Here is a 24,489-nt window from a genome sequence, read left to right on the forward strand (position 1 = left end):
GTAAGTGAGACCATACAGTATTTGTCTTTTTCTGTCTGACTGATTTCACTTAGCATAATGCCCTCAAGGTCCATCCATGTCGTCCCAAATGGTAGGAGTTCCTCGCTTTTGTGTGGCTGAATAATAGTCCATTGAGTGTGTGTGTGTGTGTGTGTGTGTATACACCATATTTTCTTTATCCATTCATCTGTTGATGGACACTTAGGTTGTTTCTGTACTTTGGTTATTGTGAATAATGTTGCAGTGAACATGGGAGTGCAGGTGCCTCTTTGAGATAAGGAGATAAGGATTTCAGTTCCTGTGGATACACACCTACAAGGAAAATAGGTGGATCGCATGGTAGTTCTACTTTTAGTTTTCTGAGGAACCTCTGTAACTGTTTTCCACAGCGTCTGCACTAAATTACGTTCCTGCTAGTAGTGTCCAAGGATTTCTATTTGGATCATCTTAAAGGACAGAGGTTTAGAAGCATCTCATTGTTGTAGTGATCCAAACCCATGCCCCTCATTTCTTCATTAAAATCCCACTCGCTGCTCTTGCCTGTCAATGAATATTGATGGTGGGGGTGGGGGGTATAGGTGAGGAGAAAGGGGTCTTCCTGACGTGAGTGGCATGTGGTGGAAGGGTAGCAGCTGTTAAAATCCACATGCACCTTCTCTTCGTAAAGATCACCCCCTGGATTTGGCCATAGTGGGTGACAGCTACTTTCGGCTGCAGGTGGTTCCACGGGAATCTGCTGGGAAAAGGGTTCTGAAGAGTTCTGAGAAGGGGAGAAATCATAAGGCCAGCTGGTCAAAGCAAAAGGATAATTGGGACAACGATTGTCATTAAGAGAATTTCTCCCCAAAGCAGTGTTTTTATTCCACGTTTGCCGATCATCGTAGTCAGAGAAGACTCCAGAAACAGGATGAAGCAGGTCCCCACTATTATAAATCCAACTACTGGACAATTTGCATTTCTCATAGAGTTTAGTGGGGCCCAAGGTAGAAGCAGTGTCTACCAGATCAGTGGTTCCCCCCAAACAATAACTCTTGGAGAAGAATAAGGAATCATTCAGTGACTTCTGCTGGGGAGTGTTAGCTATTAAACGTCCACCGTAACTACCAGGCAATTGGATGCCTTCCTGGATAGACCAAGTTAAAGGTAAACTTCCCCAACTTTGTGTTTCACCTGGAAGAGACTAGAAAGGAAAGTGAAAAGCTCACATTAATAAGTTAAGCAAATTGACACAACTACCACAGGCACCCAGAGTTACTCCACACAAATCAGTGCTCCGTCCGATTTTCCTCATTCCTCACATACTTGAAGCACAAATGCACAGGGGAGTCTTACCACAACTACTTAAAGCCTGAAAGAAGCTTCTTCCATTTCCATTCTAAAGCCTACTAACCAGTAAGAGTCGAATTACTCTTACTCCTTTTACTCTGAGGAGAGTGAGTGTGTTTAAAATGTTTCATCCTCAGGGCGCCTGAGTGGCTCAGTTGGTTAAGTGTTCAACTTCAGCTCAGGTCATGATCTCACAGTTTGTGAGCTCGAACCCCATGTTGGTCTCTGTGCTGAGGGCTGAGAGGCTGGAGCCTGCTTGGGATTCTGTGTCTCCCTCTCTCTCTGCCCCTCCCCCGCTCACACTCTCTTCTCTTGCTCTCAAAAATAAACATTGAAAAAAAAATCATAAAAAAATAAAATGTTTCATCCTCAAGCACAAATCTGATATTCTAACTGCCTTTGTGAGGAACTTGCAAGAGACTATTTAAGAAGAATCAAGTCATGGCTTCAAAGATTTATATTATACTCAGTATAACTCTCAGGGGATCTCTCTCTCTCTCTCTGTCTCTCTCTCTCTCTCACACACACACACACACACACACACACACACACACACACACATCACTTCCCTCCTTGACTTCCCTGTATTTTAGTGCTGTTTCCAGTCTGAGAGACTAGGGTTATTTATTTTTTTCCTTCAAGATTTTTCTCTGAACTCATGGGAATTTTGTTGAATCATAAATAGGACCTGTAGAATATATAAGTAGTAAATTTATTTTTTATAAATGAAGGAAGTGTACTACCTTCCAGTAAGTCACAGGAAAAGAATCTAGTTGAGAATTAAGTTATCCTTTTGTTTATGTAACAAGAGGGTAGAGGTGGAGAGACCATGACCAGCCAGAGTGACTGGGAGGAAATGTCCTTCAACCTGTCCCATGGCTTGGAGAAGGGACGAGGGACCAGCCATTTGGTTTCAAGGACTCACATTTCCCTACAGACTCAAATGACAATTTTTCCTATGTGAGACACATTTACAACCTCTAGGGATGGACTGACTCCATCTCTGTTCTCATGAAAAGAAATGTAGAGCCCTGAGCAGTAGTAAAATACAGGAATTAGCACCACTGTGAGGCAGACATACCCACAAACCTATGGTATGATGCCCACAGACCCACAGACTTCACTTCACAGTTTGGCTTTCCCACCCCAACCCTCCAGATGGCCATTATTTTCAGAAAAGTGGGTTTTTCATCTTGAGACAATGTGCTGAGGAAATATTCTATTTAGGGGAAGAATGGAAATTTGGGGGAAAAATTCTAAACACAAGGCTAATTATTTTGTGGAGATCATTTTAGGTTCCTTTTTGATAGAACCAAAAGATAAAGTGCCGAATATAGGTTAAGTACTAATCCAAATCTCTTTTGTCAATTGTAGTGGGGACGATGATTCTAAAAATATATGGAATTTAATGAACATTTGAGAACATACCACAAAGATGGTAGAAATTAAGAGGAAACCCCCAGATTCCATTTGTTTGGTGGATGCTAGCTTGTAGATGAGCTGGATAGTATGATTTTGACTTCATTGGTAGGTGGGAAGGGACCAGGGACATCTATTGCTCCCACCACATGGGTGGTGAGTTGTACGTTTTGAACAAATAAGGGGACATGTTACCTTTGTCTCTGGGCTCCCCTTCAGCTTTAAGGAGACAGAGGAGGATGCCATCTGTGCCCTCTTCATTGCTCTTCTTGCCTCAGCTTCCAACTTGGTTTCTGGCTTGGGATGATCGTGTTCTCCCTTTGACTTAGAGGAGACAGGGAGGTAAAATAAATAACAAGACTGTACTTCACGGTATATAAAGGCTTATCCTGTGCCCTGCCACCTGACGGGGCGTTGTTGCCATTGATGACTGTCATGAGACTGATGAGACCTCTTAAACCCACCATGTGCTTTCCTGCCTGCCTTTGGTCATGGTGCCCCTTCCTCCCATGGTGCCTCTTGCACACCTGGCCAAGTCATATCCACAATGATCACAAGGGCCACTTTCTAAGTGCTTCCTATGGTACGTAGAGGATGCGGTCACAAACACATGATCTCATTTTACCTTCAAGCACATTAGTATTACCACCATTATTACTGTCCCCCGCTCACAGAGTAGGAAACTGAAGCATGGAGAAACTATACCAGCCAGGCAACCTCCTTAGCAAGTGGGGAGCCAGCTCTAGGACCTTCAGGAATTCTGTGAGCTGGCTGTTAAAAATGGCTGGTGACACCCTAGCAAATCAGGACATTCTCTTTCTGCAGGGACACTGATCCTGACACCCAGGCAGTCTGCCATCAGAGGCCACGCTCTATCCTGTTTACACCACCGCCCCCCGTAAAGTCCTTCTTAACATCCACATTTTATGTAAAACTGTGGGTTTAGGGGAGCAAAGTAACATGTTTAGGTTTACAGAGTCGGTTAGAGGTCAGAGCTGGTATTCGACCTCGGGTCTGTTGAAGCCGACTGCATGCCCCTGCACTGCGCTAGCCCAAGCGTGATAGGAGTACTGACAGCTGCCTCCCCCAAGAAGCCCGAGGCAGAGTCAGCTGGCTCCCTGGTACATGGTGCGTCTGCTGAGGTATGGGTACAGACATCTGCTTGCCCAGCGTGGGCCTCAGGCTTGGTACAGGCTCTCGTCCACCCATCCACCTCCTGTACGAAACTTCTCCCTGTGCTCTGTACACATTTCTTGAATGAAAGAGAAATGGCATCTCCTCACTCTAAATTCAGTCCAACCTGGAAAAATATGAAGCGTCCATCGTGCCTCCAGAAGTTGGTGACCGGGAAGCCCCCATGGCCTCGGCAAGGAATCAGCTTGAGAGGCCCATCACAGTTGGGACAGCGTTTCCCTGTAAGAGAGCAGAGGAGGAAGGCCATGTCAACTGACTCCTGAGTCTGTGCGACTCTAGCAGTGCAGGCCTGATTCCAGGATGGCAGAGAATATAGGTGGGCACAGCTTTATGAGCTTTCATCCCCTCCTGGGCATTACCCCTGACCCTAGGAGGCCTGGCCATTGAAGTGTCCCAGCCCAGGTCTCACACAGGGGGAAAAGGAAGCAGTTTCTTCCACAGCAGGGTATTTCACAGATCAGGGGAGAGCTCTTTGAGCAGAAAATCCCTCCCTACTTATTTACTGATACTTGAAATTCTTGGTAGAGAAGAGGAAAGAATTCTTTCACTTCATAATTAGAATTAAGGGTCAAGGAGCAAAGTCACAGGAGAGAAAGAGCACAGCCACGAAATTTTCATTAAAGTGTAAATGACTGATAGCAGATCCTTTCCTGAGAGCAAGTTTTAAAGACAAATTACAAGGACAGAACATGAGGTAACTTGGGGGCTGGAGTGGGCAAGACACAGGGAATGCTGAACGTATCTGCTTCAAAATCCCAGGAACACGATAAAGGAAAACCAAGCAAACGTGATTATGGCATGGATCTAAAGGACGTGGAATGGAGTCTCATCTCAAACTCAGCCCTGCCGCTCCCACTCCAGATCAAAGCATTCACTGAGTTCATCTTCGGCCCCTTTCCCCAAGACGGCAAGTGTGGCGAACAACTTTCACCTAAACTTTCTGTGGGTGCATGATGAACTCACGTCCGCCCCTGAAGTGACACGTCTGCTTTGTAACAGAGGCCTGGAGTCAGGTGCCTTGACCCAGGGGAGCAGTTTTACTGGTGGGTGCTCTGGGCACGGCAGATCCGTGGGGCAGATACTGGGGGTTGAGGAGGCTGGTCGGCTCTCCATAATGTGTTCTACATAAGGAACAACCTTGGTCTCCACACACTCCACACCCCTCGGGATGTGCTGGGATGTGCCGGGATGTGCTGGCCTCTGGGGAGGAGCCTCCTAGTGGACGTCAGCTTCCTCACTGTGCCAGGGGACCCTACTCACTCTGCTGCTTCTGCCGGGCTTTGTCGCAGATGGCCGGTCTCAGGTAGATCTTGCGCCCCTCCTCGGCGGAGCAGTCACGGCTGCACACCACCACGCCCAGGCAGGACTTCTTGAGGATGCGCGAGTTGTGGTTGTTGGTGTTGCGCATGGCCCAGCTGCTCAGGTGCCGCTGCGCATTCCTGTCCTCTGAGCTGTAGATGTGCTTCTCGTAGGAATCTGGCCACTCCTGGAACCAGTCGGTCTTTTTCACGTTCTGACAGAAACACAAACAATGTTGCTGTATTTTAAGCAAGAAAACACAACTGTTCATAGATGCGAAGATGGTTTGGCACCGAGAGCTGCCGAGAGACCTTTGGCAAAGACCAACCAGGGTTTCGTTCTGACGGCAGGATCTGGGCACAGCGCAGCGGCAGGAACAGAAGATGCTGTGTCTACAGAAGACTTGCTCCCCGGACCAAAATGAATTGTAATTTCGGAAGTGGGAAGTCTCCTGGCTTCCCCTGAATTCTACCCCACTGATGTTTCTCTAGAACTTGGTGATAAGACTTAACTGACCATTTCCCACTAAGAATTTTTGAGGGTGAGGGGTGTCTGGGTGGTTCAGTTGGCTAAGCATCTGACTCTGGCTCAGGTCATAATCTCATGGTTTGTGAGTTCGAGCCCTGTGTCGGGCTCTGTGCTGACAGCTCGGAGCCTGGAGCACAGAGCCTGCTTCAGATTCTGTGTCTCCTTCTCTCTCTGTCCCTCTCCTGCTTGTGCTCTCTCTCAAAAATAAATAAATAAACATTAAAAACAAAGAATTTTTGAGGGTGAAGTAATATTTTTGTGCTCTTACACAATCACAGTGGAAAACATCGTGGCAGGGTAGTGAGATAATGTCTCATACCACACTGTAGATACCTTATTGGGAATGCTAAGGGTTTAGGCAAAGGCACCAGAGATAAGCATTGGGAAAACTGAGGAGGCCTGGTTAGGGAGGGTTCTGAGAGCTGCTGTCTCTCCTGGGGAGATTTTCTTCCTTTTTCTCTACTAGCATATCCATGGGCCTCAAACAAGGCAGAGGAATAAGGAAGAGTTTACTTTGGCTGGAAACTTCTGTTTATTGCCCAGCCACTGGCAGTATTTCCGATACATGAACATCTAAGCTCTCCTCAAAAAGGTCAGAGAGACATTACAGTCAATCTTTATAGCATATGTTGTTGGGCTTTCTCTGCTTCTGTTTCTTCATCTGCAGAAGGATAATGAGACCTGCCTACCTCAAGAGTGGTTCCGAGAAGATGATAATATATAAAAATACTAAGCACAGCACCAACCATGGATTACACTCCAAATAAATGTGAGTCACTGATGCTGAGCCTCACATTCCTTTGGCCCTTTGGTGCATAGATCCTGCATTTGACAGATCCCTCCTAGTTCTTAAGAATGACAATCAAAACATAAAAGACTCTTAAAAACTGAGAATAAACTGAGGGTTGATGGGGGGTGGGAGGGAGGGGAGGGTAGGTGATGGGTATTGAGGAGGGCACCTGTTGGGATGAGCACTGGGTATTGTATGAAAACCAATTTGACAATAAATTTAATATTAAAAAAAAAGAATGACAATCATTAAGTAGTCTCTATACTCAAGCTTAGATTGTGTCCATCCCCATAGCCCTCAGAGACCTGGCATGATATAAGACTTTTCATCAAGAAGATTCTAAAAGCTCAGAGAGAAGATTCTATAAGGTTCACAAGAAGACAGGGTGCTTCTCCTTTGATTTCCCAACAAGACAGCACAAAATAGACTGAGAAAAAAGCATTTTAGAAGGAAAAAAGTGAACATCAACATTAGAATGGAAGGGCAGCATGGGAAAGTTGGTGTTTACTGAGTTAGATCTCAAGTTTAGAACATGCCAAAGAACTTCGTAACACAACACCCTGGGCAAGTGACTTTGTCTCTGAAGCCTCATTTTGCTCTTCTCTAAAATGGAGACAGTGAGGGGTGCCTGGGTGGCTCAGTTGGTTGAGTGTCCAACTCTTGATCTCGGCTCAGATCACGATCTCACGGTTCGTGCTGTCAGTGCAGAACCTGCTTGGGGCTTTCTCTCTGTCCCTCTCTCTCCCTGCTCCTCCCCCACTTGGTCTCTTTCAAAATAAATAAATAAATAAACTCTTTGGACAGTGATAAAACATTCTTCAAAAAATACTGCGAAGAGCAGATGTGTTGTAAACTGTAAGTTTCCTAAAATGACAGTTGCCATTTGAATGGAATGTCGTGGGAATGGACAGGAATCTGAGGAAACATAAATGAGAGGTTTCATGTACATGAGGTGTAGTGCTAGTTAACAGTTAAGAGCTGGGGTCTGCAACCTAGGGTCCATGGGTCAAATCCAGCCCACTATCTGTTTTTGTAAATAAAGTTTTATTAGAACACGGCCATGTTCATCCATTTAAGTGTTGTCTGTGGATACTTTCACACTACCACGGTAGAGTCAAGTAGTCATAGCCGAGACTGTCTGGCCCATTACAGGATGTTTCCTAATTCCTGGTTAAGACCTGTGAGGCAGGGGCGCCTGGGTGGCTCAGTCGGTTAAGTGTCCAACTTCAGCTCAGGTCATGATTTCACGGTTCGTGGGTTTGAGCCCTGAGTTGGGCTCTGTGCTGACAGCTTGGAGCCTGGAGCCTGTTATGGATTCTGTGTCTCCTTCTCTCTCTGCCCCTCCCCTGCTCACGCTGTCTCTGTCTCTCAAAAATAAATAAATGTAGAAAAAAAATTAAAAAAAAAAAAAAAGACCTGTGAGGCAGACAGCCTTGTGAAGTCTTAACAAAGTTCCTTGTCCTCTCCGTGCCTCCACGTCCTGCTCTGTAAAACAGAGGGAACAGGAGTACCCACCTCATAGGGATGTTATGAGATTGAATGAGTTACCATACACAAAGCATTTGAAACAGTGCCTGGAGCATAGCAAGTTCTGTATCAATTTTAGCTGTTACTTTACTAGATCTGAGGCCACAAGCAGTGTTGCTGTAAGAGCCACTGACTTTCAGGAGAGAGAAGACCCACAGAGATGTCACTTCATGCTTTCAACTTTGCCAAGCCAAATGCAAGATGGGCATCCAAGCCCCTATAAAGCAAAAGCTTTAGTGGCACAACTTCTTCCACAGCCTTCTTTCTCAGAACGGCACAGGTGAGCCCTTCCTGTGCCACACTGTACCTGTCGTGTGGGAACAGGAAGCTGTGCAAAGAGAAGGCAGTGTGGTGTTCAGAGAGTCCCCTCTGCTCCACAACAGAGCTTCCAGAAAACACTCATGCCCAGGCTAAGGTGCAGAATGGACTGTGGGCTTTTTCCAGGTCTTTCCTCCCCTCCCCCAATTCTCTGGTAATTCTGAGCTAAGTAAGTTTCACCTCAGGCAGCCCCACTCCAGCTTGTTCTACCCCCCACCCCTTCTCTTCCTTCTAACCCAAGGCTCTAAACAATGCCCTCTTGTTTTCTGTGGTCACAGTAATACCACAGAACACATAGTATTTATCTTCTGAAGTAATAAAAATTCTGGTTAAAACATTAAAATGTGAGGGCACCTGGGTGGCTCAGAGTGTTTGACTCTTGCTTTCAGCTCAGGTCATGATCTCACAGTTTGTGGGATGGAGCCCCAAGTTGGGCTCTGCACTATCAGCTCGGAACCTGCTTGGGATTCTTTCTCTCTCTCTCTCTCTCTCTCTCTCTCTCTCTCAGAAATGAACTTTTAAAAAAACATTCAGATGTGGATCTTTAACAATTTGGACTATAAAGATCTACTGGTGAATTTAAATTACTCAAACACAAAGCACAACAGTCAGGGTAGCAGAGAAAAGGGCAAAGCAAACTTGTAGAAAAATGGAGATTTTCATTTTAAAGGTGAGTGGCCCCTGCAGGCTGGTCAGCACCATAAACCCCACAAACCAGGAGGGGAACTTATACGTACAAGTGTCTCAGATGTTCAGAGGAAGAAATGATCTCCACTGTATTTCCCCCCAGGTCAGTTTAATGTATCTCTCTTGGAAGCTTCCTCTTTGACTTATGGATTATTTAGAAATATATTGCTTAGTTTCCATGTATTTGCAGATTTTCCTATTTCCTTTTGCTATTAATTTCTAGTTTGATTCCTTTGTAGCTGGAGAACACTGTGTGTTTTCAATTATTTTGACATTGTTGAGGTTTTAGAGCTTACGGTATTTTCTACATTTGACTGTCTTTTTTTTTTAACACTTTTTTTTAAGTTTATTTATTTTGAGAGAGAGAGAGAGAGAGAGAGAGCGAGAGCGCATGAGAGCAGGGGAGAAACAGAGAGAGATGGGGACAAAGAATCTCAAGCTGGCCCTGCGCTTGTCAGCTCAGGGGCCCAACACAGGGCTTAAACTTGAGAACTGGAAGATGATGACTTAAGCCAAAATCAAGAGTTGAACTCTCCACTGATTGAGCCACTCAGCGGCCCCATCTTTTCATTTTTTAAGGTTTTTTGTTTTGTTTTGTTTTTTGTAATCTCTACACTCAATGTGGTGCTCAAACCCATGACCTAGAGATCAAGAGTCACAGGCTCTTCTGACTGAGCCAGCCAGGTGCCTCTACATTTGACTATCTTTTAAGCTTTTTTTTTTCCCCCTGATAGCCTCTCCACTGACAGCCTACTTTTCCAGTTTCATCAGTAATGCAGTAATAATTCTGACAATGTATGGACTTGAAGAAATTACTAGGAGTAAATGTATTCGTATCAAGCTACTCTCTATGCCCAGTCTTTTGAGTCGGATGCTTAGTGGACGTGGAAATTAAGACAAAACCCAGATTCCAATAATTCAAAGGAACTCAGGTGTCAAATGAATGATAGTGATCTCTGAAAGCCTTGTAAATTTAAGGCACCAGACAGGTAAAATTTAAAAAGAAAGAATAATCATTTCTTAATCTTGTTTAGCAAATCTCCATAAAATATTTTCTTCTTTTCAAGAGATCTGTTTATTTTAATTTGTAACTTTTCATGAGTAACTCTTTGTTTTTCCTCTTGGTTAAGAAGTTTATAATTTAAAGGGAATACTCTTAAGGTTTCCAACATGTAAATCTAAGTAATTTATATTTTATAATCTCATGGGTAACATCACTGGGGGTTTAACTAACATTTCTATGACTTCTCTAATTTTTTTACTAAGAGATCTAATCCTCTCACTAAAAATCTTTGCAACTCCATGGAATTCTGGAGCACCCATCCTTCCTCTTTCTGCTTAGTTTAACTACTTAAAGTTCTAAGAGGGTCCCTTAAGAATTAAATATATACTATGATCTAAAACTAATAAAATGAAAACCAAAATTCTGAAATAAGGCATCAAGACACCTACATTATCATGTTGTTATTTACATTAAAATAGATTTCACTTAGAATATAATCCACTCTCGGGGCGCCTGGGTGGCGCAGTCGGTTAAGCGTCCGACTTCAGCCAGGTCACGATCTCGCGGTCCGTGAGTTCGAGCCCCGCGTCGGGCTCTGGGCTGATGGCTCAGAGCCTGGAGCCTGTTTCCGATTCTGTGTCTCCCTCTCTCTCTGCCCCTCCCCCGTTCATGCTCTGTCTCTCTCTGTCCCAAAAATAATAAACGTTGAAAAAAAAAAAAAAGAATATAATCCACTCTCATATAAAGCAATTATCTGCAGATTTTCTTTAATGCTAAGAATAGCTTAATTCTTTTTTTAAAGTTTATTTAATTTTGAGAGAGCATGCACAAACTAGCATATGCAAGTGGGAAGGGGCAGAGAGAGGGAGAGAGAGAATCTTAAGCAGGCTCTATGCACAGCATGGAGCCCGAACTGGGGCTCGGTCTCACAACCATAAGATCATGACCTCAGGTGAAATCAAGAGTCAGATGCTCAACCGATTGAGCCACCCAGCCTCCTCATAGCTTAATTCTTTATAATTAATGTTTCCAAATAAAACGGGGATAGCAAACAGATATGCCTTTAAGCAAATCAGATAAGAGTGAAAAAATTAGATGTTATTTATGGAACACAGGGGAAAAAAAATTTGACCAGCATTTTGATTTACATACAACTTTTCAGGAACTTAGCTCTTCTGGCCAACTGGAAACCAAACTTCAAGTGTTATGAAAGGAAGAAATTCAACTCAACAAAATGTTTTCGAGTTAGCTCACAAATAACTTCTTAGGCTAACACTGCAATTTCCTACCTTCGTTAAAGGGACAAAACTCAAAACAAAAATTTCCTTCTTTGCTTGGACAACACTAAGGTGGGCCAGAGTACCCCACTTTCCATATTCTTCATCACCTACCTCTCTCTTCTCTTCTTCCTTCCGTTTTCTACTCTACCTGACTAAGCAAGGGACCTTCTGGAAGGCACCCAGAGAAGAGTTTCTCCTACCACAGAGGCAGTAATGTTGCTATCCCCATCACACCAGAAGCACGGGATGGCAGAATTGGCTCCAGCAGTGGGGATTCGATGACCAAGGGGGCCCAGCATAGATCAAGGAGAACACCAGCAAGGAGGACAAAGTCACAGGTGGCCCTGTCAGACCAACAATGCCTGATCATGCAGGCAGATAATAATTGACAAGAGATCCAGAATCTGGTTTACCTGTTAGCTTCTTTAGCACCAAGACACATTTGATTACGATTACTGGCTCATTGTGATTACACTAAGCCACATGAATTCACTGAAAGAGCTCAAAGGTTCACCTTTGCTTACGAGCTTAAGGCAAAGACAACGTTGCTGGCTAAAATCATGGTCCGGGAATTAACTAACTGAAGACATGGCTTTTTTTGTGGTTGACTCACTAGGTTTTAGGTTGGCCTGTATTTATGTTTAGCCTATGTATATTTTTAAAAATCTTTTCTCTATGAAAGAATGTACTTAAACCTTGCAATTTTGTGAGTCAATGACTTTGTGTGGCTTTGGCCATGGATTTTTTTTTTTTTAACGTTTATTTATTTTTGAGACAGAGAGAGATAGAGCATGAACAGGGTGGGTCAGAGAGAGAGGGAGACACAGAATCTGAAACAGGTTCCAGGCTGAGCTGTCAGCACAGAGCCCCATGCGGGGCTCGAACCCACGAACTGCGACATTGTGACCTGAGCTGATGTTGGACGCTTAGCCGACTGAGCCACCCAGGCGCCCCGGATTTTTTTTGTAAAGTAAGCTCTAACATGCATCCCAATGTTTACAGCAGCACTATCAATAATAGCTAAATTATGGAAAGAGCCTAAATGTCCATCAACTGATGAATGGATATATATATGTATATGTACATATATACATATGTACATATGTATACATATATACGTATGTATACATATATGTACATATGTATATATGTACATATGTATATATGTACATATACATATATATATTATGAAATCTTGCCATTTGCAACAACATGGATGGAACTGGAGGGTATTATGCTAAGTGAAATAAGACAAATATCCTATGCTTTCACTCATGTGGAATTTAAGAAACACAACAGATGAACATGGGGAAGGGAAGGAAAAATAAGATAAAAACAGAGAGGGAGGGAAACCATAAGAGACCCTTAAATGCAGAGAACAAACTGAGGGTTGATGGGGGGGAGAGGACAATGGGTGATAGGCATTGAGGAGGGCACTTGGGATGAGCACTGGGTGTTGTATGTAAGCAATGAATCATGGAAATCTACTCATGAAACCAAGAGCACATTGTATACACTGTACGTTAGGTAACTTGACAATAAATTATATTTAGGAAAAAAAAAGACCCAAGTGAAAAGTTATGAATGAAAAAAAATAGAAAAAGTAAAGTAAGCTCTATACCCAATGTGGGGATTGAACACACTACCCTGATATCGAAATCTGCATGCTTTACCAATTGAGCCAGCCAGGCACCCTTGGTCACAGGTTTAATCTGAACACTGCCCCTGCATAGGAACAAAATGATTCAGGGTTTGTCTGCTGTGGTGCCACTGGAACACCCTGTATTTGTGCTCACAGAAACTGGCACCCTGCTGAAGTGGCTACTACTTAGGAAGCAAAAGAAGTGATTCCCTTCCCAATTTTCAACCAACAAAAAGAAAAAAAGAACTCTCCTAGGTATTCAAGGCTGTCAAGTGTTAGAGTCGTATTAATGAGATTGTGCCACTTTCCAGGAATTTGTAATTAACATTTTTAATGAAGGTAAGACTAAACCAACACCAGACATTTGCTGCTTGGACCAAGCAAACCCTAAAGCAATTATATTTGAAATTTTAAAATGAAAAATGTAATTTAAGGAGAAATAAAACAGGAAGGCAAAATTGGTATATCACATTACCCTGGAATAGAGACATTTTATCAATGATGCTTTTGAGTAAGTTGAGTGCCTGCCGTTCTGGGTTGGGTCCCTGGGGGCTGGAGTAAGGAGAAATGGTATAAAAATAACCACAAGTTAGAGGAGCGACCAGAAACAAGTGAAATGAAGACTGATAAAGACATACATGCAGCTGAAAGAAGGAAGCACACATGAAACAAATAGAGGGGAGAGATGACTTAGCAAGGGCAAGTGGACTCTGAGCCCTGGATCTGATCATGATCCTGTCCCGCCCCAAAAGCCTAGTGGCTGCCCACTTCCTAGAAAACAATGGAATCCTCTTAGGATAGCCTGCTTCCAAGCCACCTTTCCTGCCAGTAACTTCCCAAACATCCTGGCCGAACGCCTATGCACAAGCTCCCTCAACTGTAGAGGCTGAATAGCCTTCAGACATTGGTGACCTGCTCTACCTTGACTGTCCTGTTTGCTTCCTTCCCCTGCCCGAATCCTTTTACATTTTACAGCTTCTCCAAGAAAGCCCTTTGCCAGAATCTCTACCTTGCTTCCCATGCCCAAGGGGCCCTGAATTACAGACTTCCTGTTTCAAGTACCTCCAGCATTTTTCTGTATGACTTAGGTTCTCCGTTCAGGCACGGACCTTGTTACATTTGCCCAGATGATCATGAGCCCTTCCATGAAAGTTAACATAGCTTAATGGCCTCTGTATCCCTGGAGCCTGCTGTAGTGTCTGGCACATTCTAGTCATTTGGAAATGTTAGATGTCCTAATGAGGACGTCACCATTCACTGTTGCCAAAATTTAATCCACATATCTTGACATAACTGAGATGTACAAGGGGACATGGAATTTAGGGTAACAGAAGATGCAATTAACATTCAGGTGACCATCCCGAAACTTGAAGCATGTGAGTAGATTAGCAGGAAAGAAATTGGTCTACAAGTTATAGGAATTTGCCTACACACTGCAGAAGTAATCATTCTGGCAAGAACACAAAATTATGAAAACTAAATTCTAAATTCCTTGTATGAATGTGACAGAGAATGACACTGGGGAAATCTATAACAATGACCAGCAATTGCATTTGATCCTTTAAACCACATTTTTTTGTGCCCAAACAGGTGACATGAGGAACATTACTCGCTGGCAGGGCTCCACGGCCAAAAACAAGTCAGGGCCAAAGTGCCTAACACAGCCTCCCCTTGGGAGCACTGCCATTGCATGGATGGAAGTCTTCAAGTCTGCAGCGAAGAAATCTGTTTAACTTTGTTGAATCTAGTGTTTCTGTTTTCTCTTTCTTTATATAGCCACAAAAATACCTCATCACTTATACTCTATAGAACATACTTTGGGAAACACTGTTCTAAAGACTTTAGAGACTGAGGCAAGGTATATAAGGAATTACTATTTTCCTTTTACGGAGCAGGTAACTGAGACTTGAGAAAATCGATTTGTTTAGAGTCCCACAGATTCTAAGCAGTGGAGCCATTCGCTAATGAATTCCACATTTGTTATTTGCTGGCATGTTAACATGCCAGGCATTGTGTTAGCACTGGGCCTCCAGTTCTAGAGGGCAGGCTGCCTTCCTAACCTCAGGTCACAGAATCCTAGACCATTAGAACTGAAAGCTTCTACAAGAGACTAGTGAGTGCAACTGCCTCATTTTCAGAAGGGGAAAGGGAGTCTCAGTAAAGGTAAACAACTCCCTAAGGCTTTACAGGTTAAAAAAAGAGGCAGAACTGGAATCCCAAGCCAGGCATTTGTCTCCATACCCTGGTTTACACAATGTAACCGCTCAGCCTCCAGATATGCTCACAAAATATACAACTTAATCTGCTTGGAAATCTTTTTATTTTTCACTTCGGCTGGTTCTTGATAGGATTCCAGAGCCAGCACATACCCACATTGGGATGGTGTTGTTTCTGCTTAGAAAATATTAAGAGATTTTGCACTTTTAATCATTTCCCTGGCATATTTACAAGGGCACTTGAGGGTCACGGAGTTATTTCCATGAGTAATCAAACTTTTTGATTAACTATAAATGATACATTTTCAAAAGTGAATTTGTATTTTTGCTGTGAATTTCTGAATTTAATGTGTTGAGTAGCTGAGACTGTTTTTGTTTTGGGAAATTCGTGGGGGAAAATGAACTTTCATGAGCCCTGAATTTCCCTCCAGAGAAGTGGTTCTTCCTTTTGTCTACAGATCTGATGAATCATATGGATCTTCTGTCCCAGAAAAAAAAAGTGCATGTTAGTATACAGTGTTCCCTCCCATTTCAGAGGGTTCTCCAGCCCCATTAAAACCCCTGCTCTAGGATGTGACACTGTAAATTTTGTATGTATCTGCTTACTTCCACTCTTGATATTTAGGACACGCACCTTCTACTTGTGAACTACAATCAAGAAATCAAGAAAAGGACTAGGCATCAATATAGGTCCCTGAACCAGGAATAACTAAAATGTACTTTCAAGTTTCCCCGAAAACAGCTACAACAATCATAAACCATTAAGAGAAACCATAAGGAAAAATCCTTACAATAGGTACTTATGTGATTTAGCTGTGGTTTATTTAACTATCCTTAGATGAGTGGAAAGTAGGGTACACTTTGTGTCTTCCAGCTCCTTCAAGACCTACCAAGAGGTAATGGAGAGGGGAATTTAAGGAGAAAACAGAAACAAAAGAAAATCTTCAGTAGAGTGAAATTTGGAGTGATGTGGAAGTCTTTATTAGAACGAAATCTGGAATGGTTATAAATCAAGACTATGGAACCTCATTTTTTTCTCCTCCACTTGGGATAATCCAAATTTCTTGTTCCCTGGAATCAGGAAGACTAGCTTGACCTTTTTATTACAAGGTACTGCTGGTCTCTAGTCAACCTTCCCAACACCCTTTCCAACAACCTCCAAGGAAAGCATCCTTCAAATGCCAGAAAGGGCATCAGTTTTAAACAATTAATGTTTTCCACCAAATTAAGAATTAAAAAGTCAAGTGCCAAAAATGAAGGTAGAGAAAATATGAAATGAAAGTCACTCTGTCGCTGGAAAACACCCAGCATGTATGTACCATGTATTACTCCACGAAAGTTCTAGAAGAGCTGCTAAATCCCATGAAAGCACTATCATTTGGACGTTCCAGTTACAGATTTAATTTAAAATCATTACTATAGCAAATAAGGTTGTATGAGAACTTGTGTACTCTGCAGAGTCAATCTACGGGCAAATACTTTATCACAGATTTTATTCTACTAGCTAGCTAAGTTGGGGCAACATCAGCCAAGCCAACTTTGAAAGAGAAAGGAAGTTGCATTTTCTTTGTTTCAGTCTATAACTATTGTGTGTGTATGTGTGTGGGGGGAACCTGATAAGTCAAAACCCACTCAAATTATAGGTCATGGCTTCCCCTCTTAAAATTCCTCAATTGGATGCCCAGCTGAAGCTTTCAGGAGAGGAATTTCCCCAGCTTGGACTCTCACCAATTTCCTTCTAGGTCTTAGCAAGTCAAGAGTCCAGCTTTATAGCCACGTGCTGAAGGCAGATTCTTATAACAAGTACATACCTGTGGCAGCTTCATATCATTAATATCCCAGCTTAACATCTCTTTTTCCTCGGAATCAAAGTCCTCAGGCTCCATGATAGTCAGATCACCCACGGGTTTCTGTCTATCCAACTTCCCGCAGAAGTGGTTGAGATTTTGCTTTCAAAGGCGCTTCGTAGACTTGATCAGTCCACTCTTTATTCAAGCAGCTTAGATCTGGAGACTGATTCCTGACACTAAAAAATAAATGATAGTAACACTGACCGTTAGAAATAAAAATCAGTGCTTGCCTGCTAGAAAAACCTGTTTCACTGACATTTTTTCAAGCACCAGCATACAAATAAAAACAATGTAGAAGCCATTAGTATCTTGTTGAAATAAAGCTTGACCATGGGGAATCAGAAGCACCATGATTATCGTTTTCACCTCAGGCGTGGGCTTCCTTTCTCACAGCTAGACGTCTCCAGCTTGGGAAAGCCTGAGTAGCAACCATTGTCATCTGCAGCCAATAACTAGAACCTTTTCCCCCATATTCCCTGGGGCAGGAGGAAGAACTGGCTTGGGGTTATTTTCATGGATACACTTTTGTACATTAGCTAACATGTGGTTCAAGTTACAAGTGGGAAACATCACAACCAAAGGTATCTAGAAGTATTTTTTAAATCTAAATTGCCACAGAGATTATTTTTCCTCTCCTCAATAAATCCAGTGTGCACTTTGTATCTTCAAATATTATCAATGGATATCCTCATCAGATTCCTCTAAAGCCTTGGCATTAAAGACATTTTAGACCTGATAATTCTTTGCTGTGGGGGGTTATCCTGTGCATTGTAGAATGTTTAATAGCAGGGGCACCTGGATGACTCAGTGGGTTAAGCTTGTGACTCTTGATTTCGGCTCTGGTCATCATGATGTCATGGTTTGTGAGATAAAGCCCTGAGTCAGGCTCTGCGCTGACAGTATGGAGCCTGCTTGGGATTTTCTGTCTGTCTTTCTCTGTCCCTCCCCCGCTCATGCTCTCTCCTCTCCCTCTCTCTCTCTTTCTCAAAAATAAACAAACATTAAAAAAGAAAAAAAGAATGTTTAGCAGCATCCTCGGTCTATGACCATTAAGTGTTAGTAGCAACTCATCCCATTGTTGTGACAACCAAAAATGTCTCCAGACATTGCCAAATGTCCCCTGGGTGGCAAAACTGTTTGAGAACTATTGCTTAAAAATAATGTTTCTACTATAACTCAAAGCACTCTTCAAGACTTTCCGATAGCAATCTCCTGCTTCCCTCCCCCCTCCAAGAAAATTCTATCTCACTTTACTTTGATTAAATTATTTATGTAAATGATAGACATTCAAAAATGTTTGTGCAAACTGCATTTCTTCCCCCCCCCCCCATTAGAAATACTGCTCTAGTTTCTAATTGGTTAAAGAGGATTTACAAAAAAAGAAAAGAAAAGAAAGGAAGGAAAGAAGGAAGGAAGGTAAAAAAAGAAAGAAAGAGGAAGGAAGGAAAGAAGGAAGGAAGAAAAGAAAGGAAGGGAGTTCTACTCTGAGGAAAAATTAATCATTTTGCAGATGAAATATGCTTATTAGAACACTAAGTGAAACATGTTTACAAGTGTGACACATCCACTGCTGGTGCCCTTGTAAAAGCAAGGGACATAATGATGTTACATAAAACAACTTAATAGTAAACTTGAACTAAAAGTTTAATAGTCTCCACCTTAGGAAGTTCATGACCTCTGTTCCTTAGTTAGGTACCTTTATTTAACTATATAACCCGGGGGACAAAACAGAAGAGACTCATAAATATGGAGAACAAACTGAGGGTTACTGGAGGGGTTGTGGGAGGGGGGGATGGGCTACATGGGTAAGGGGCACTAAGGAATCTACTCCTGAAATCATTGTTTCATTATATGCTAACTAATTTGGATGTAAATTAAAAAATAAAACTAAATTTAAAAAAAGAACTAAAAAAACCAAAACCAAAACAAGCAAACAAAAACTATATAACCCTAATACTTGTCAATCACTGAGATACGCTGAGGGAAAGTATCTGGATAGAGAAGACTGTTGACCTGAACATGTAACCATTACATAACAAGCTAATAGGGGTCTCTTCTCTCCCTATCCCACCTACCACACTCACCTATAACCTAGTGGTCAAAGGCTCAAAGAGCATGTAGTCCATCACCTTCGTTTTATTTTATTTTGTTTTTAATTTTTTTTAACGTTTATTTATTTTTGAGACAGAGAGAGACAGAGCATGAACAGGGGAGGGGCAGAGAGAGAAGAAGACACAGAATCTGAAACAGGCTCCAGGCTCTGAGCGGTCAGCACAGAGCCCGACGCGGGGCTTGAACTCACGGACTGTGAGATCATGACCTGAGCCGAAGTCGGACGCTTAACCGACCAAGCCACCCAGGCGCCCCGATCACCTTCATTTTAAACGCTGCTTTGTAAGGTTAAATCCCCAGAGTTTTAAATCAAATTCTATGTTTGGGGAATAAACATTGAGTTACCGAAGAAATGCTGACACAGACAGACTTGAATTCAGAAGATTTAAATAACAAGTCTGTGAGACACAAAGATCAAGTGTAAATGTGATGGCAACAGTTTTATGTGCTTATCTCTTTAAACTTCAACAACAGTAACTCAGATTGTCTAAAATTTGTTATAGCTAATTGGAATAGATTGATCTTAAAAAAAAAAAAACACCTTGAATGACAAGATTCGTATCTCAAAAATTCTAAAGCATTGTTGCATTTTCAGCCTATGCGACATAGACATAATTCTTTTGTTTTTAAATTAAGGGGAGGGTAGAGGCACCTGGGTGGATCAGTTAGTTAAGCACCTGACTCTTGGTTTAGGCTCAGGTCATGATCTCACGGTTCATGAGTTTGAGCCCCAAGTCAGGCTCTATGCTGACAGTCTGCTTAGGATTCTCTCTCTCCCTCCCTCTGCCCCTTCCCTTCTCTCTCTCTTTCTCTCTCTCTTGATCTCTCCCTCTCTCTCTTTGCCCCTTCCTTTCTCTCTCTCACTTTCTCTCAAAATAAATAAATAAATTAACACACACACACACACACAAATAAATTAAGGGGAGGGGAATAACAAATCTTGCTGCATGAAAGCTACATTGCTCTTTTGATTTTCTCAGATATAAATTTTTGCCAAATGAACAAACATTAATTTACTATTTCCCTGAAAGTTAAGAACAAAACATAGTAAAGACTGCAACCTTTCAAAAATAAACAACTCAACTCAGTTTTCCTCCAAAGAAAATAAATCGTAAAGACTTCCTTTTTTTTCCTTTTTTAAAACAAGTTGGGCCAATGTGTATTCAGATTTCATCATTTCTACAGAGGACCAAAGGAAGTAAAACAAATGAAATTCAGTAGGAATGGGGTGCCTATGGTCCCATTCCTTACATTCGTCTCTCCGCAGGATTTGTGGCTTCCTTACCTTCTGACTTCTTCTGGAGATGCAGCCAACACTGTCATAAAAATCTCATCTCTGGTTCAGGTCCCAGCAGCTTCTGGTCATTTTCTAAGCAGGAGCTGCTGTTCCCTAATCCAGGTCAAGGTACGCTATGCTAATGAGCTCTGGCAGCAGTCCAATCAAAATCCAGATGCTCTCAACGTCATCAGATAGGGAAGAGAGATCCAGGGAGTTACTTAACTAGTCCAATTGTCCCCAGTCCAATTGTGATGGATATCCTATAATTCACCCCTAAACTCTTCCCTCCTTTATGTTAAAAGGGGATTTTAACTGAAATGGGCATTGAAAAGAGCCTCATGAAGAAGTACAGGTGTTTTCCTGCTCATAATTTCATAGGTTGGGCCCAAAGCAGATGGATTAACAGTAGATTCTAATTCTCCTACCACTTACCCCTGCCTGTGTATGAGAGAGAACAGACAGACAGAGGTAGGAAAATATCATGCAAATGGAACTTACTGGGATAGATATTAGATTGCAAACATTCCTAAGCCAGAAATGCTAAAATGTTATTTTATACGTACCAATGATGCCCCCGCTAATTCTGAGTGTTCCAATCCTCTCAAATCATACCATTCTTGGTGCAACTCAGTGGCTCAGTCGGTTGAGCATCTGACTTTTGGTTTCAGCTCAGGTCATGATCTCACAGTTTGTGAGATCGAGCCCCACCTTGGGCTCCATGTTGTCAGTGCGGAGCCTGCTTGGGATTCTCTCTCGCTCTGCCCCTCCCCCACTAGTGCTTTCTCTCAAAATAAATAAATAAAAACTTTAAAAAAATAATACCATTCTCCCTTCTAGAGATGTCCTCAGCCATCTGGACAGAGCCTAAGTCAGTTCAGCCCACCTGCTATGTCCCAGGCTGTCTGCAAGGCTCAGGGAGAATTAAAGCCATGAAGAAGTTTAATAGTGGAGGGGCACCTGGGTGGCTCAGTAGGTTGGGCGTGAGACTTCAGCTCAGGTCCTGATCTCATGGTTCCTTTAGCTCAAGCCCCACGTTGGCCTTGGTACTGTCAGCTCAGATCCTGCTTCGGACAATCTGTCCCCCTCTCTCCATGACCCTTTCCTGCTCACACTCTCTCTCAAAAATGAATAAACATTAAAAAAAAGTTTAATGGAGGAAAAGATGAATAATAACACTAAATAAGCCAAAGATAACATATGGTATAGAGGCAGTCTAGAAAGAAGATCAAAGGGGAAGGTATGACACTGGAGGGAAAGCAATCTGGGGAAACTTCTTCCACCATTGTGATGCCTGATCAGCCTTTTGAAGGACAAACAGATATTTGTCAAGGCATCAAAGAATGGAAAAGTATGTTCCAGGTAGTGGCAATACTGTGGGCAAAGGTAAAGTGGTGTGGAAAGTGCAGTGTGCTCAGAATTAGAAGTAGGTGCCTGTCAGGAAGGTCCTGGCCATGTAAGACAGACTGCGGAGGAAGGGATGAGCAGGCCAGAGGGCAAAATCCTTGGGAAGACGCTTGGCAATCTTTGGCAATGTTGAGAAGATTTCTCACTAGTCTTTCAGGTCATGAATGAATTTCTCTTCTGTCTGGAGGTTGGGACCCTGAAACATTTTCTAGTGCTTTATCTTACTAATTTGATCTGCTTTTTGCAGTCCCTCCTTGGTCAGGGAGTTCTTTCAACATCCCCAAATATGCTGTAGCAGGACAAAGCCTACTGCTGTGCCAGCTGGCAAGACAGAAAGGTCTATATGGTTCAGTTCCAGAATCACAAAGCAGGGCCAAGAATGGCTTTTAGACCCAAGAGGAAATAAATTGGTAACTGGCACACCGATCATGATAATCTACTCCCTTAGGTCTTCTGCCATCCGTGTCTAAATCCTATCCATCCCTTAGGAACCTCCCAAAATGCCACCTCCTTATGGATCTTCCCATATTATTCTAGAACGCATGGTTTCTCATTTCTATGGTGTTCCAGAACTCTTAACTGAATGACATGCTGTGTTAGATCACTTATAACTAACATCTTTTTCTAATTATAAAATAAAGTCATAATCTTTTTTTAAAAAATCATGTTCTCATCTCCTAGATATCCCCACTGTTAATATTTTGGTCATGTCCTTTCAGACTTTTATTTTCTCCTACATACATCACCAAACATAGATATTACTTTGCAGAATTATAAGAGTATATGTACATACTATTCTGTGAACTCTTCATGAGTTTTAGTCCTGGCCCCCCAGCTAAGCTGCTAGTTTCTTTACGGAGAAGTTGGTATCTTCCACTTCCTGTCTCCTCACACAATGACCTGCTAGAACCCCATTTCAACATCACATCTATCCTCCTCCCAATAACCAACCCTCCTCCGACACAGGAAGGAACCGAGGAGCTGTCTCCACACTCTGATTGGGCTGTGACCTAATGTCCCAGATTGGTAACAGCACTTCTACTTTCTTAAGGCCAATGTCCTACCTTTTTAGCCAGATTCTCCTAAATGGATCTCTGTCATTGTTATTAATGACAACAATAATCATCGCTGCTTTCCTTGATGGAACTCTTACAATGTTGGCAGGTGCCATGCTAAAAACTTGATCCTTACAGCACCCCTATGTGGTAGATGCTATACTCATTATACCCCCTTAACAGGGGAGTTAATCAAAACTTACACAAATGGTATCTCACAAGCATGGAGGTGGCAGAGGTGGGGCAGAACTTAGATGAACCCGCTGGCCATGGTCCTACATGAACCATCCAGTGCTGTTCAGAGTCTGGAGTCTTTGTCTCTGTTCCCATATACTCAGAGCTCCACATCGCTCTTTTCAGTCTCTGTCTCCTCCCAGAACACAGGAATCCTGCTCTAAAAGTCAGGTGCCCAGAGGCCCTATTGCGTGGTGACTGATCACAACCACAGAAGCTTGGATTTCTCAGTACCTCTGTCTTGCGTTCCTGGTCACTCTAGGGCCTGCCTCTTGAGGTCATTCTGGTTTCTTTCATTGGTGGGGTGCTTTAGGCATTTTTTAAGGATAGTTCTTCTCTGTATAGGACTGTCCCATAAAAATACTGTTTCCCTAGACACTAAAGTCCAGAAACACATCCAAGTCACAATGTCAACCATAACCTCCTACCCCTATATTTCCAAATGTTTAAAAAGGGCCAGGGAGAGAGCGGTATTGTACTGCTTCTGCTTTAGGACAAGTATGCCAGACCCTCAAAGTAGGCCCTCAAGGTCTAGTTGCTTGCCTAGACTACCACCTGTGGTTTCCAATTCATAGCCTTCAGACACCTTGCTGTACTAGATGAATGAACTTTTCCAGTATCTGCAACTCTGTCGATCCTCCCAGTGCCTACCTTATCTCAATAGAAGTTCCAGGCCCTAGCTCCACCCATTGTCTGGTCCCTCTACCATGAACTAAGCCATCTATTTAACCCTTGTTGTATGTCCAGCATTGTTCTAAACATTGAATCCTCACAATGGCCTCATGAAATACAGTATTATTAAGCTACATTAGTCTGAGAAACTGAGACACAGAGGGGTTAAGTAACTCAATCTCTACAATATCATGAAGTAGCCAATCTCTTGGCATCAGTAATCTGATCTTGGTCAAAGGAGAAATATCAACTAGAAAACTATGATGTTAGAAGGCATTCCCTTCATGGTAGAGTAAATCTCTTTGACACACAAGCCCTTTCTGGTATCAACTATCCCTTGCCTCCTTACCTCACCATTTTTTTAGGAAACTGCTCTTCCCCCAAAGGTTGTCCATCAGAGTTTTCTGTTCCTTCCAGCACGGGACCCAGTCTGACCTACACTATCCTTCCCTAGAATTTCCCAAGTCAGAGGTGGAGAGATTGCTCTTTCATTTCAGATGCCAAATTGTAAGCCTGGCTTCAGAGCTGTATGGCTATATCTCTGCTGTCACATGGCAAAATCTGAGCAACGGGGGTGCCTCGGTGGCTCAGTTGGTTAAGCATGCACACACATGGGGGAGACTCTTGGTTTCCACTCAGGTCATGATCTCACAG

At 42.7% G+C, this 24,489-nt stretch overlaps 1 protein-coding gene across 1 annotated transcript; it reads right to left on the reverse strand.

Annotated features, from left to right (window-relative positions):
- Nucleotides 1-160: 160 nt before the first annotated feature.
- Nucleotides 161-20,577, reverse strand: GCM1 (glial cells missing transcription factor 1). The gene is made up of 6 exons (XM_040473773.1): nucleotides 20,477-20,577; nucleotides 17,041-17,255; nucleotides 5,200-5,452; nucleotides 4,046-4,158; nucleotides 2,941-3,069; nucleotides 161-1,180 (listed from the first exon to the last, which is right to left on the reverse strand). Exons 2-6 carry the CDS (start codon nucleotides 17,113-17,115, stop codon nucleotides 443-445), a joined length of 1,308 nt encoding a protein of 435 aa, XP_040329707.1. The 5' UTR covers nucleotides 17,116-17,255; nucleotides 20,477-20,577; the 3' UTR covers nucleotides 161-442.
- Nucleotides 20,578-24,489: the final 3,912 nt, after the last annotated feature.

The sequence above is a fragment of the Herpailurus yagouaroundi genome, unplaced genomic scaffold, assembly GCF_014898765.1.
Source record: "Herpailurus yagouaroundi ecotype Mexico unplaced genomic scaffold, PumYag 139, whole genome shotgun sequence".
Lineage (NCBI taxonomy): Eukaryota > Metazoa > Chordata > Mammalia > Carnivora > Felidae > Herpailurus > Herpailurus yagouaroundi.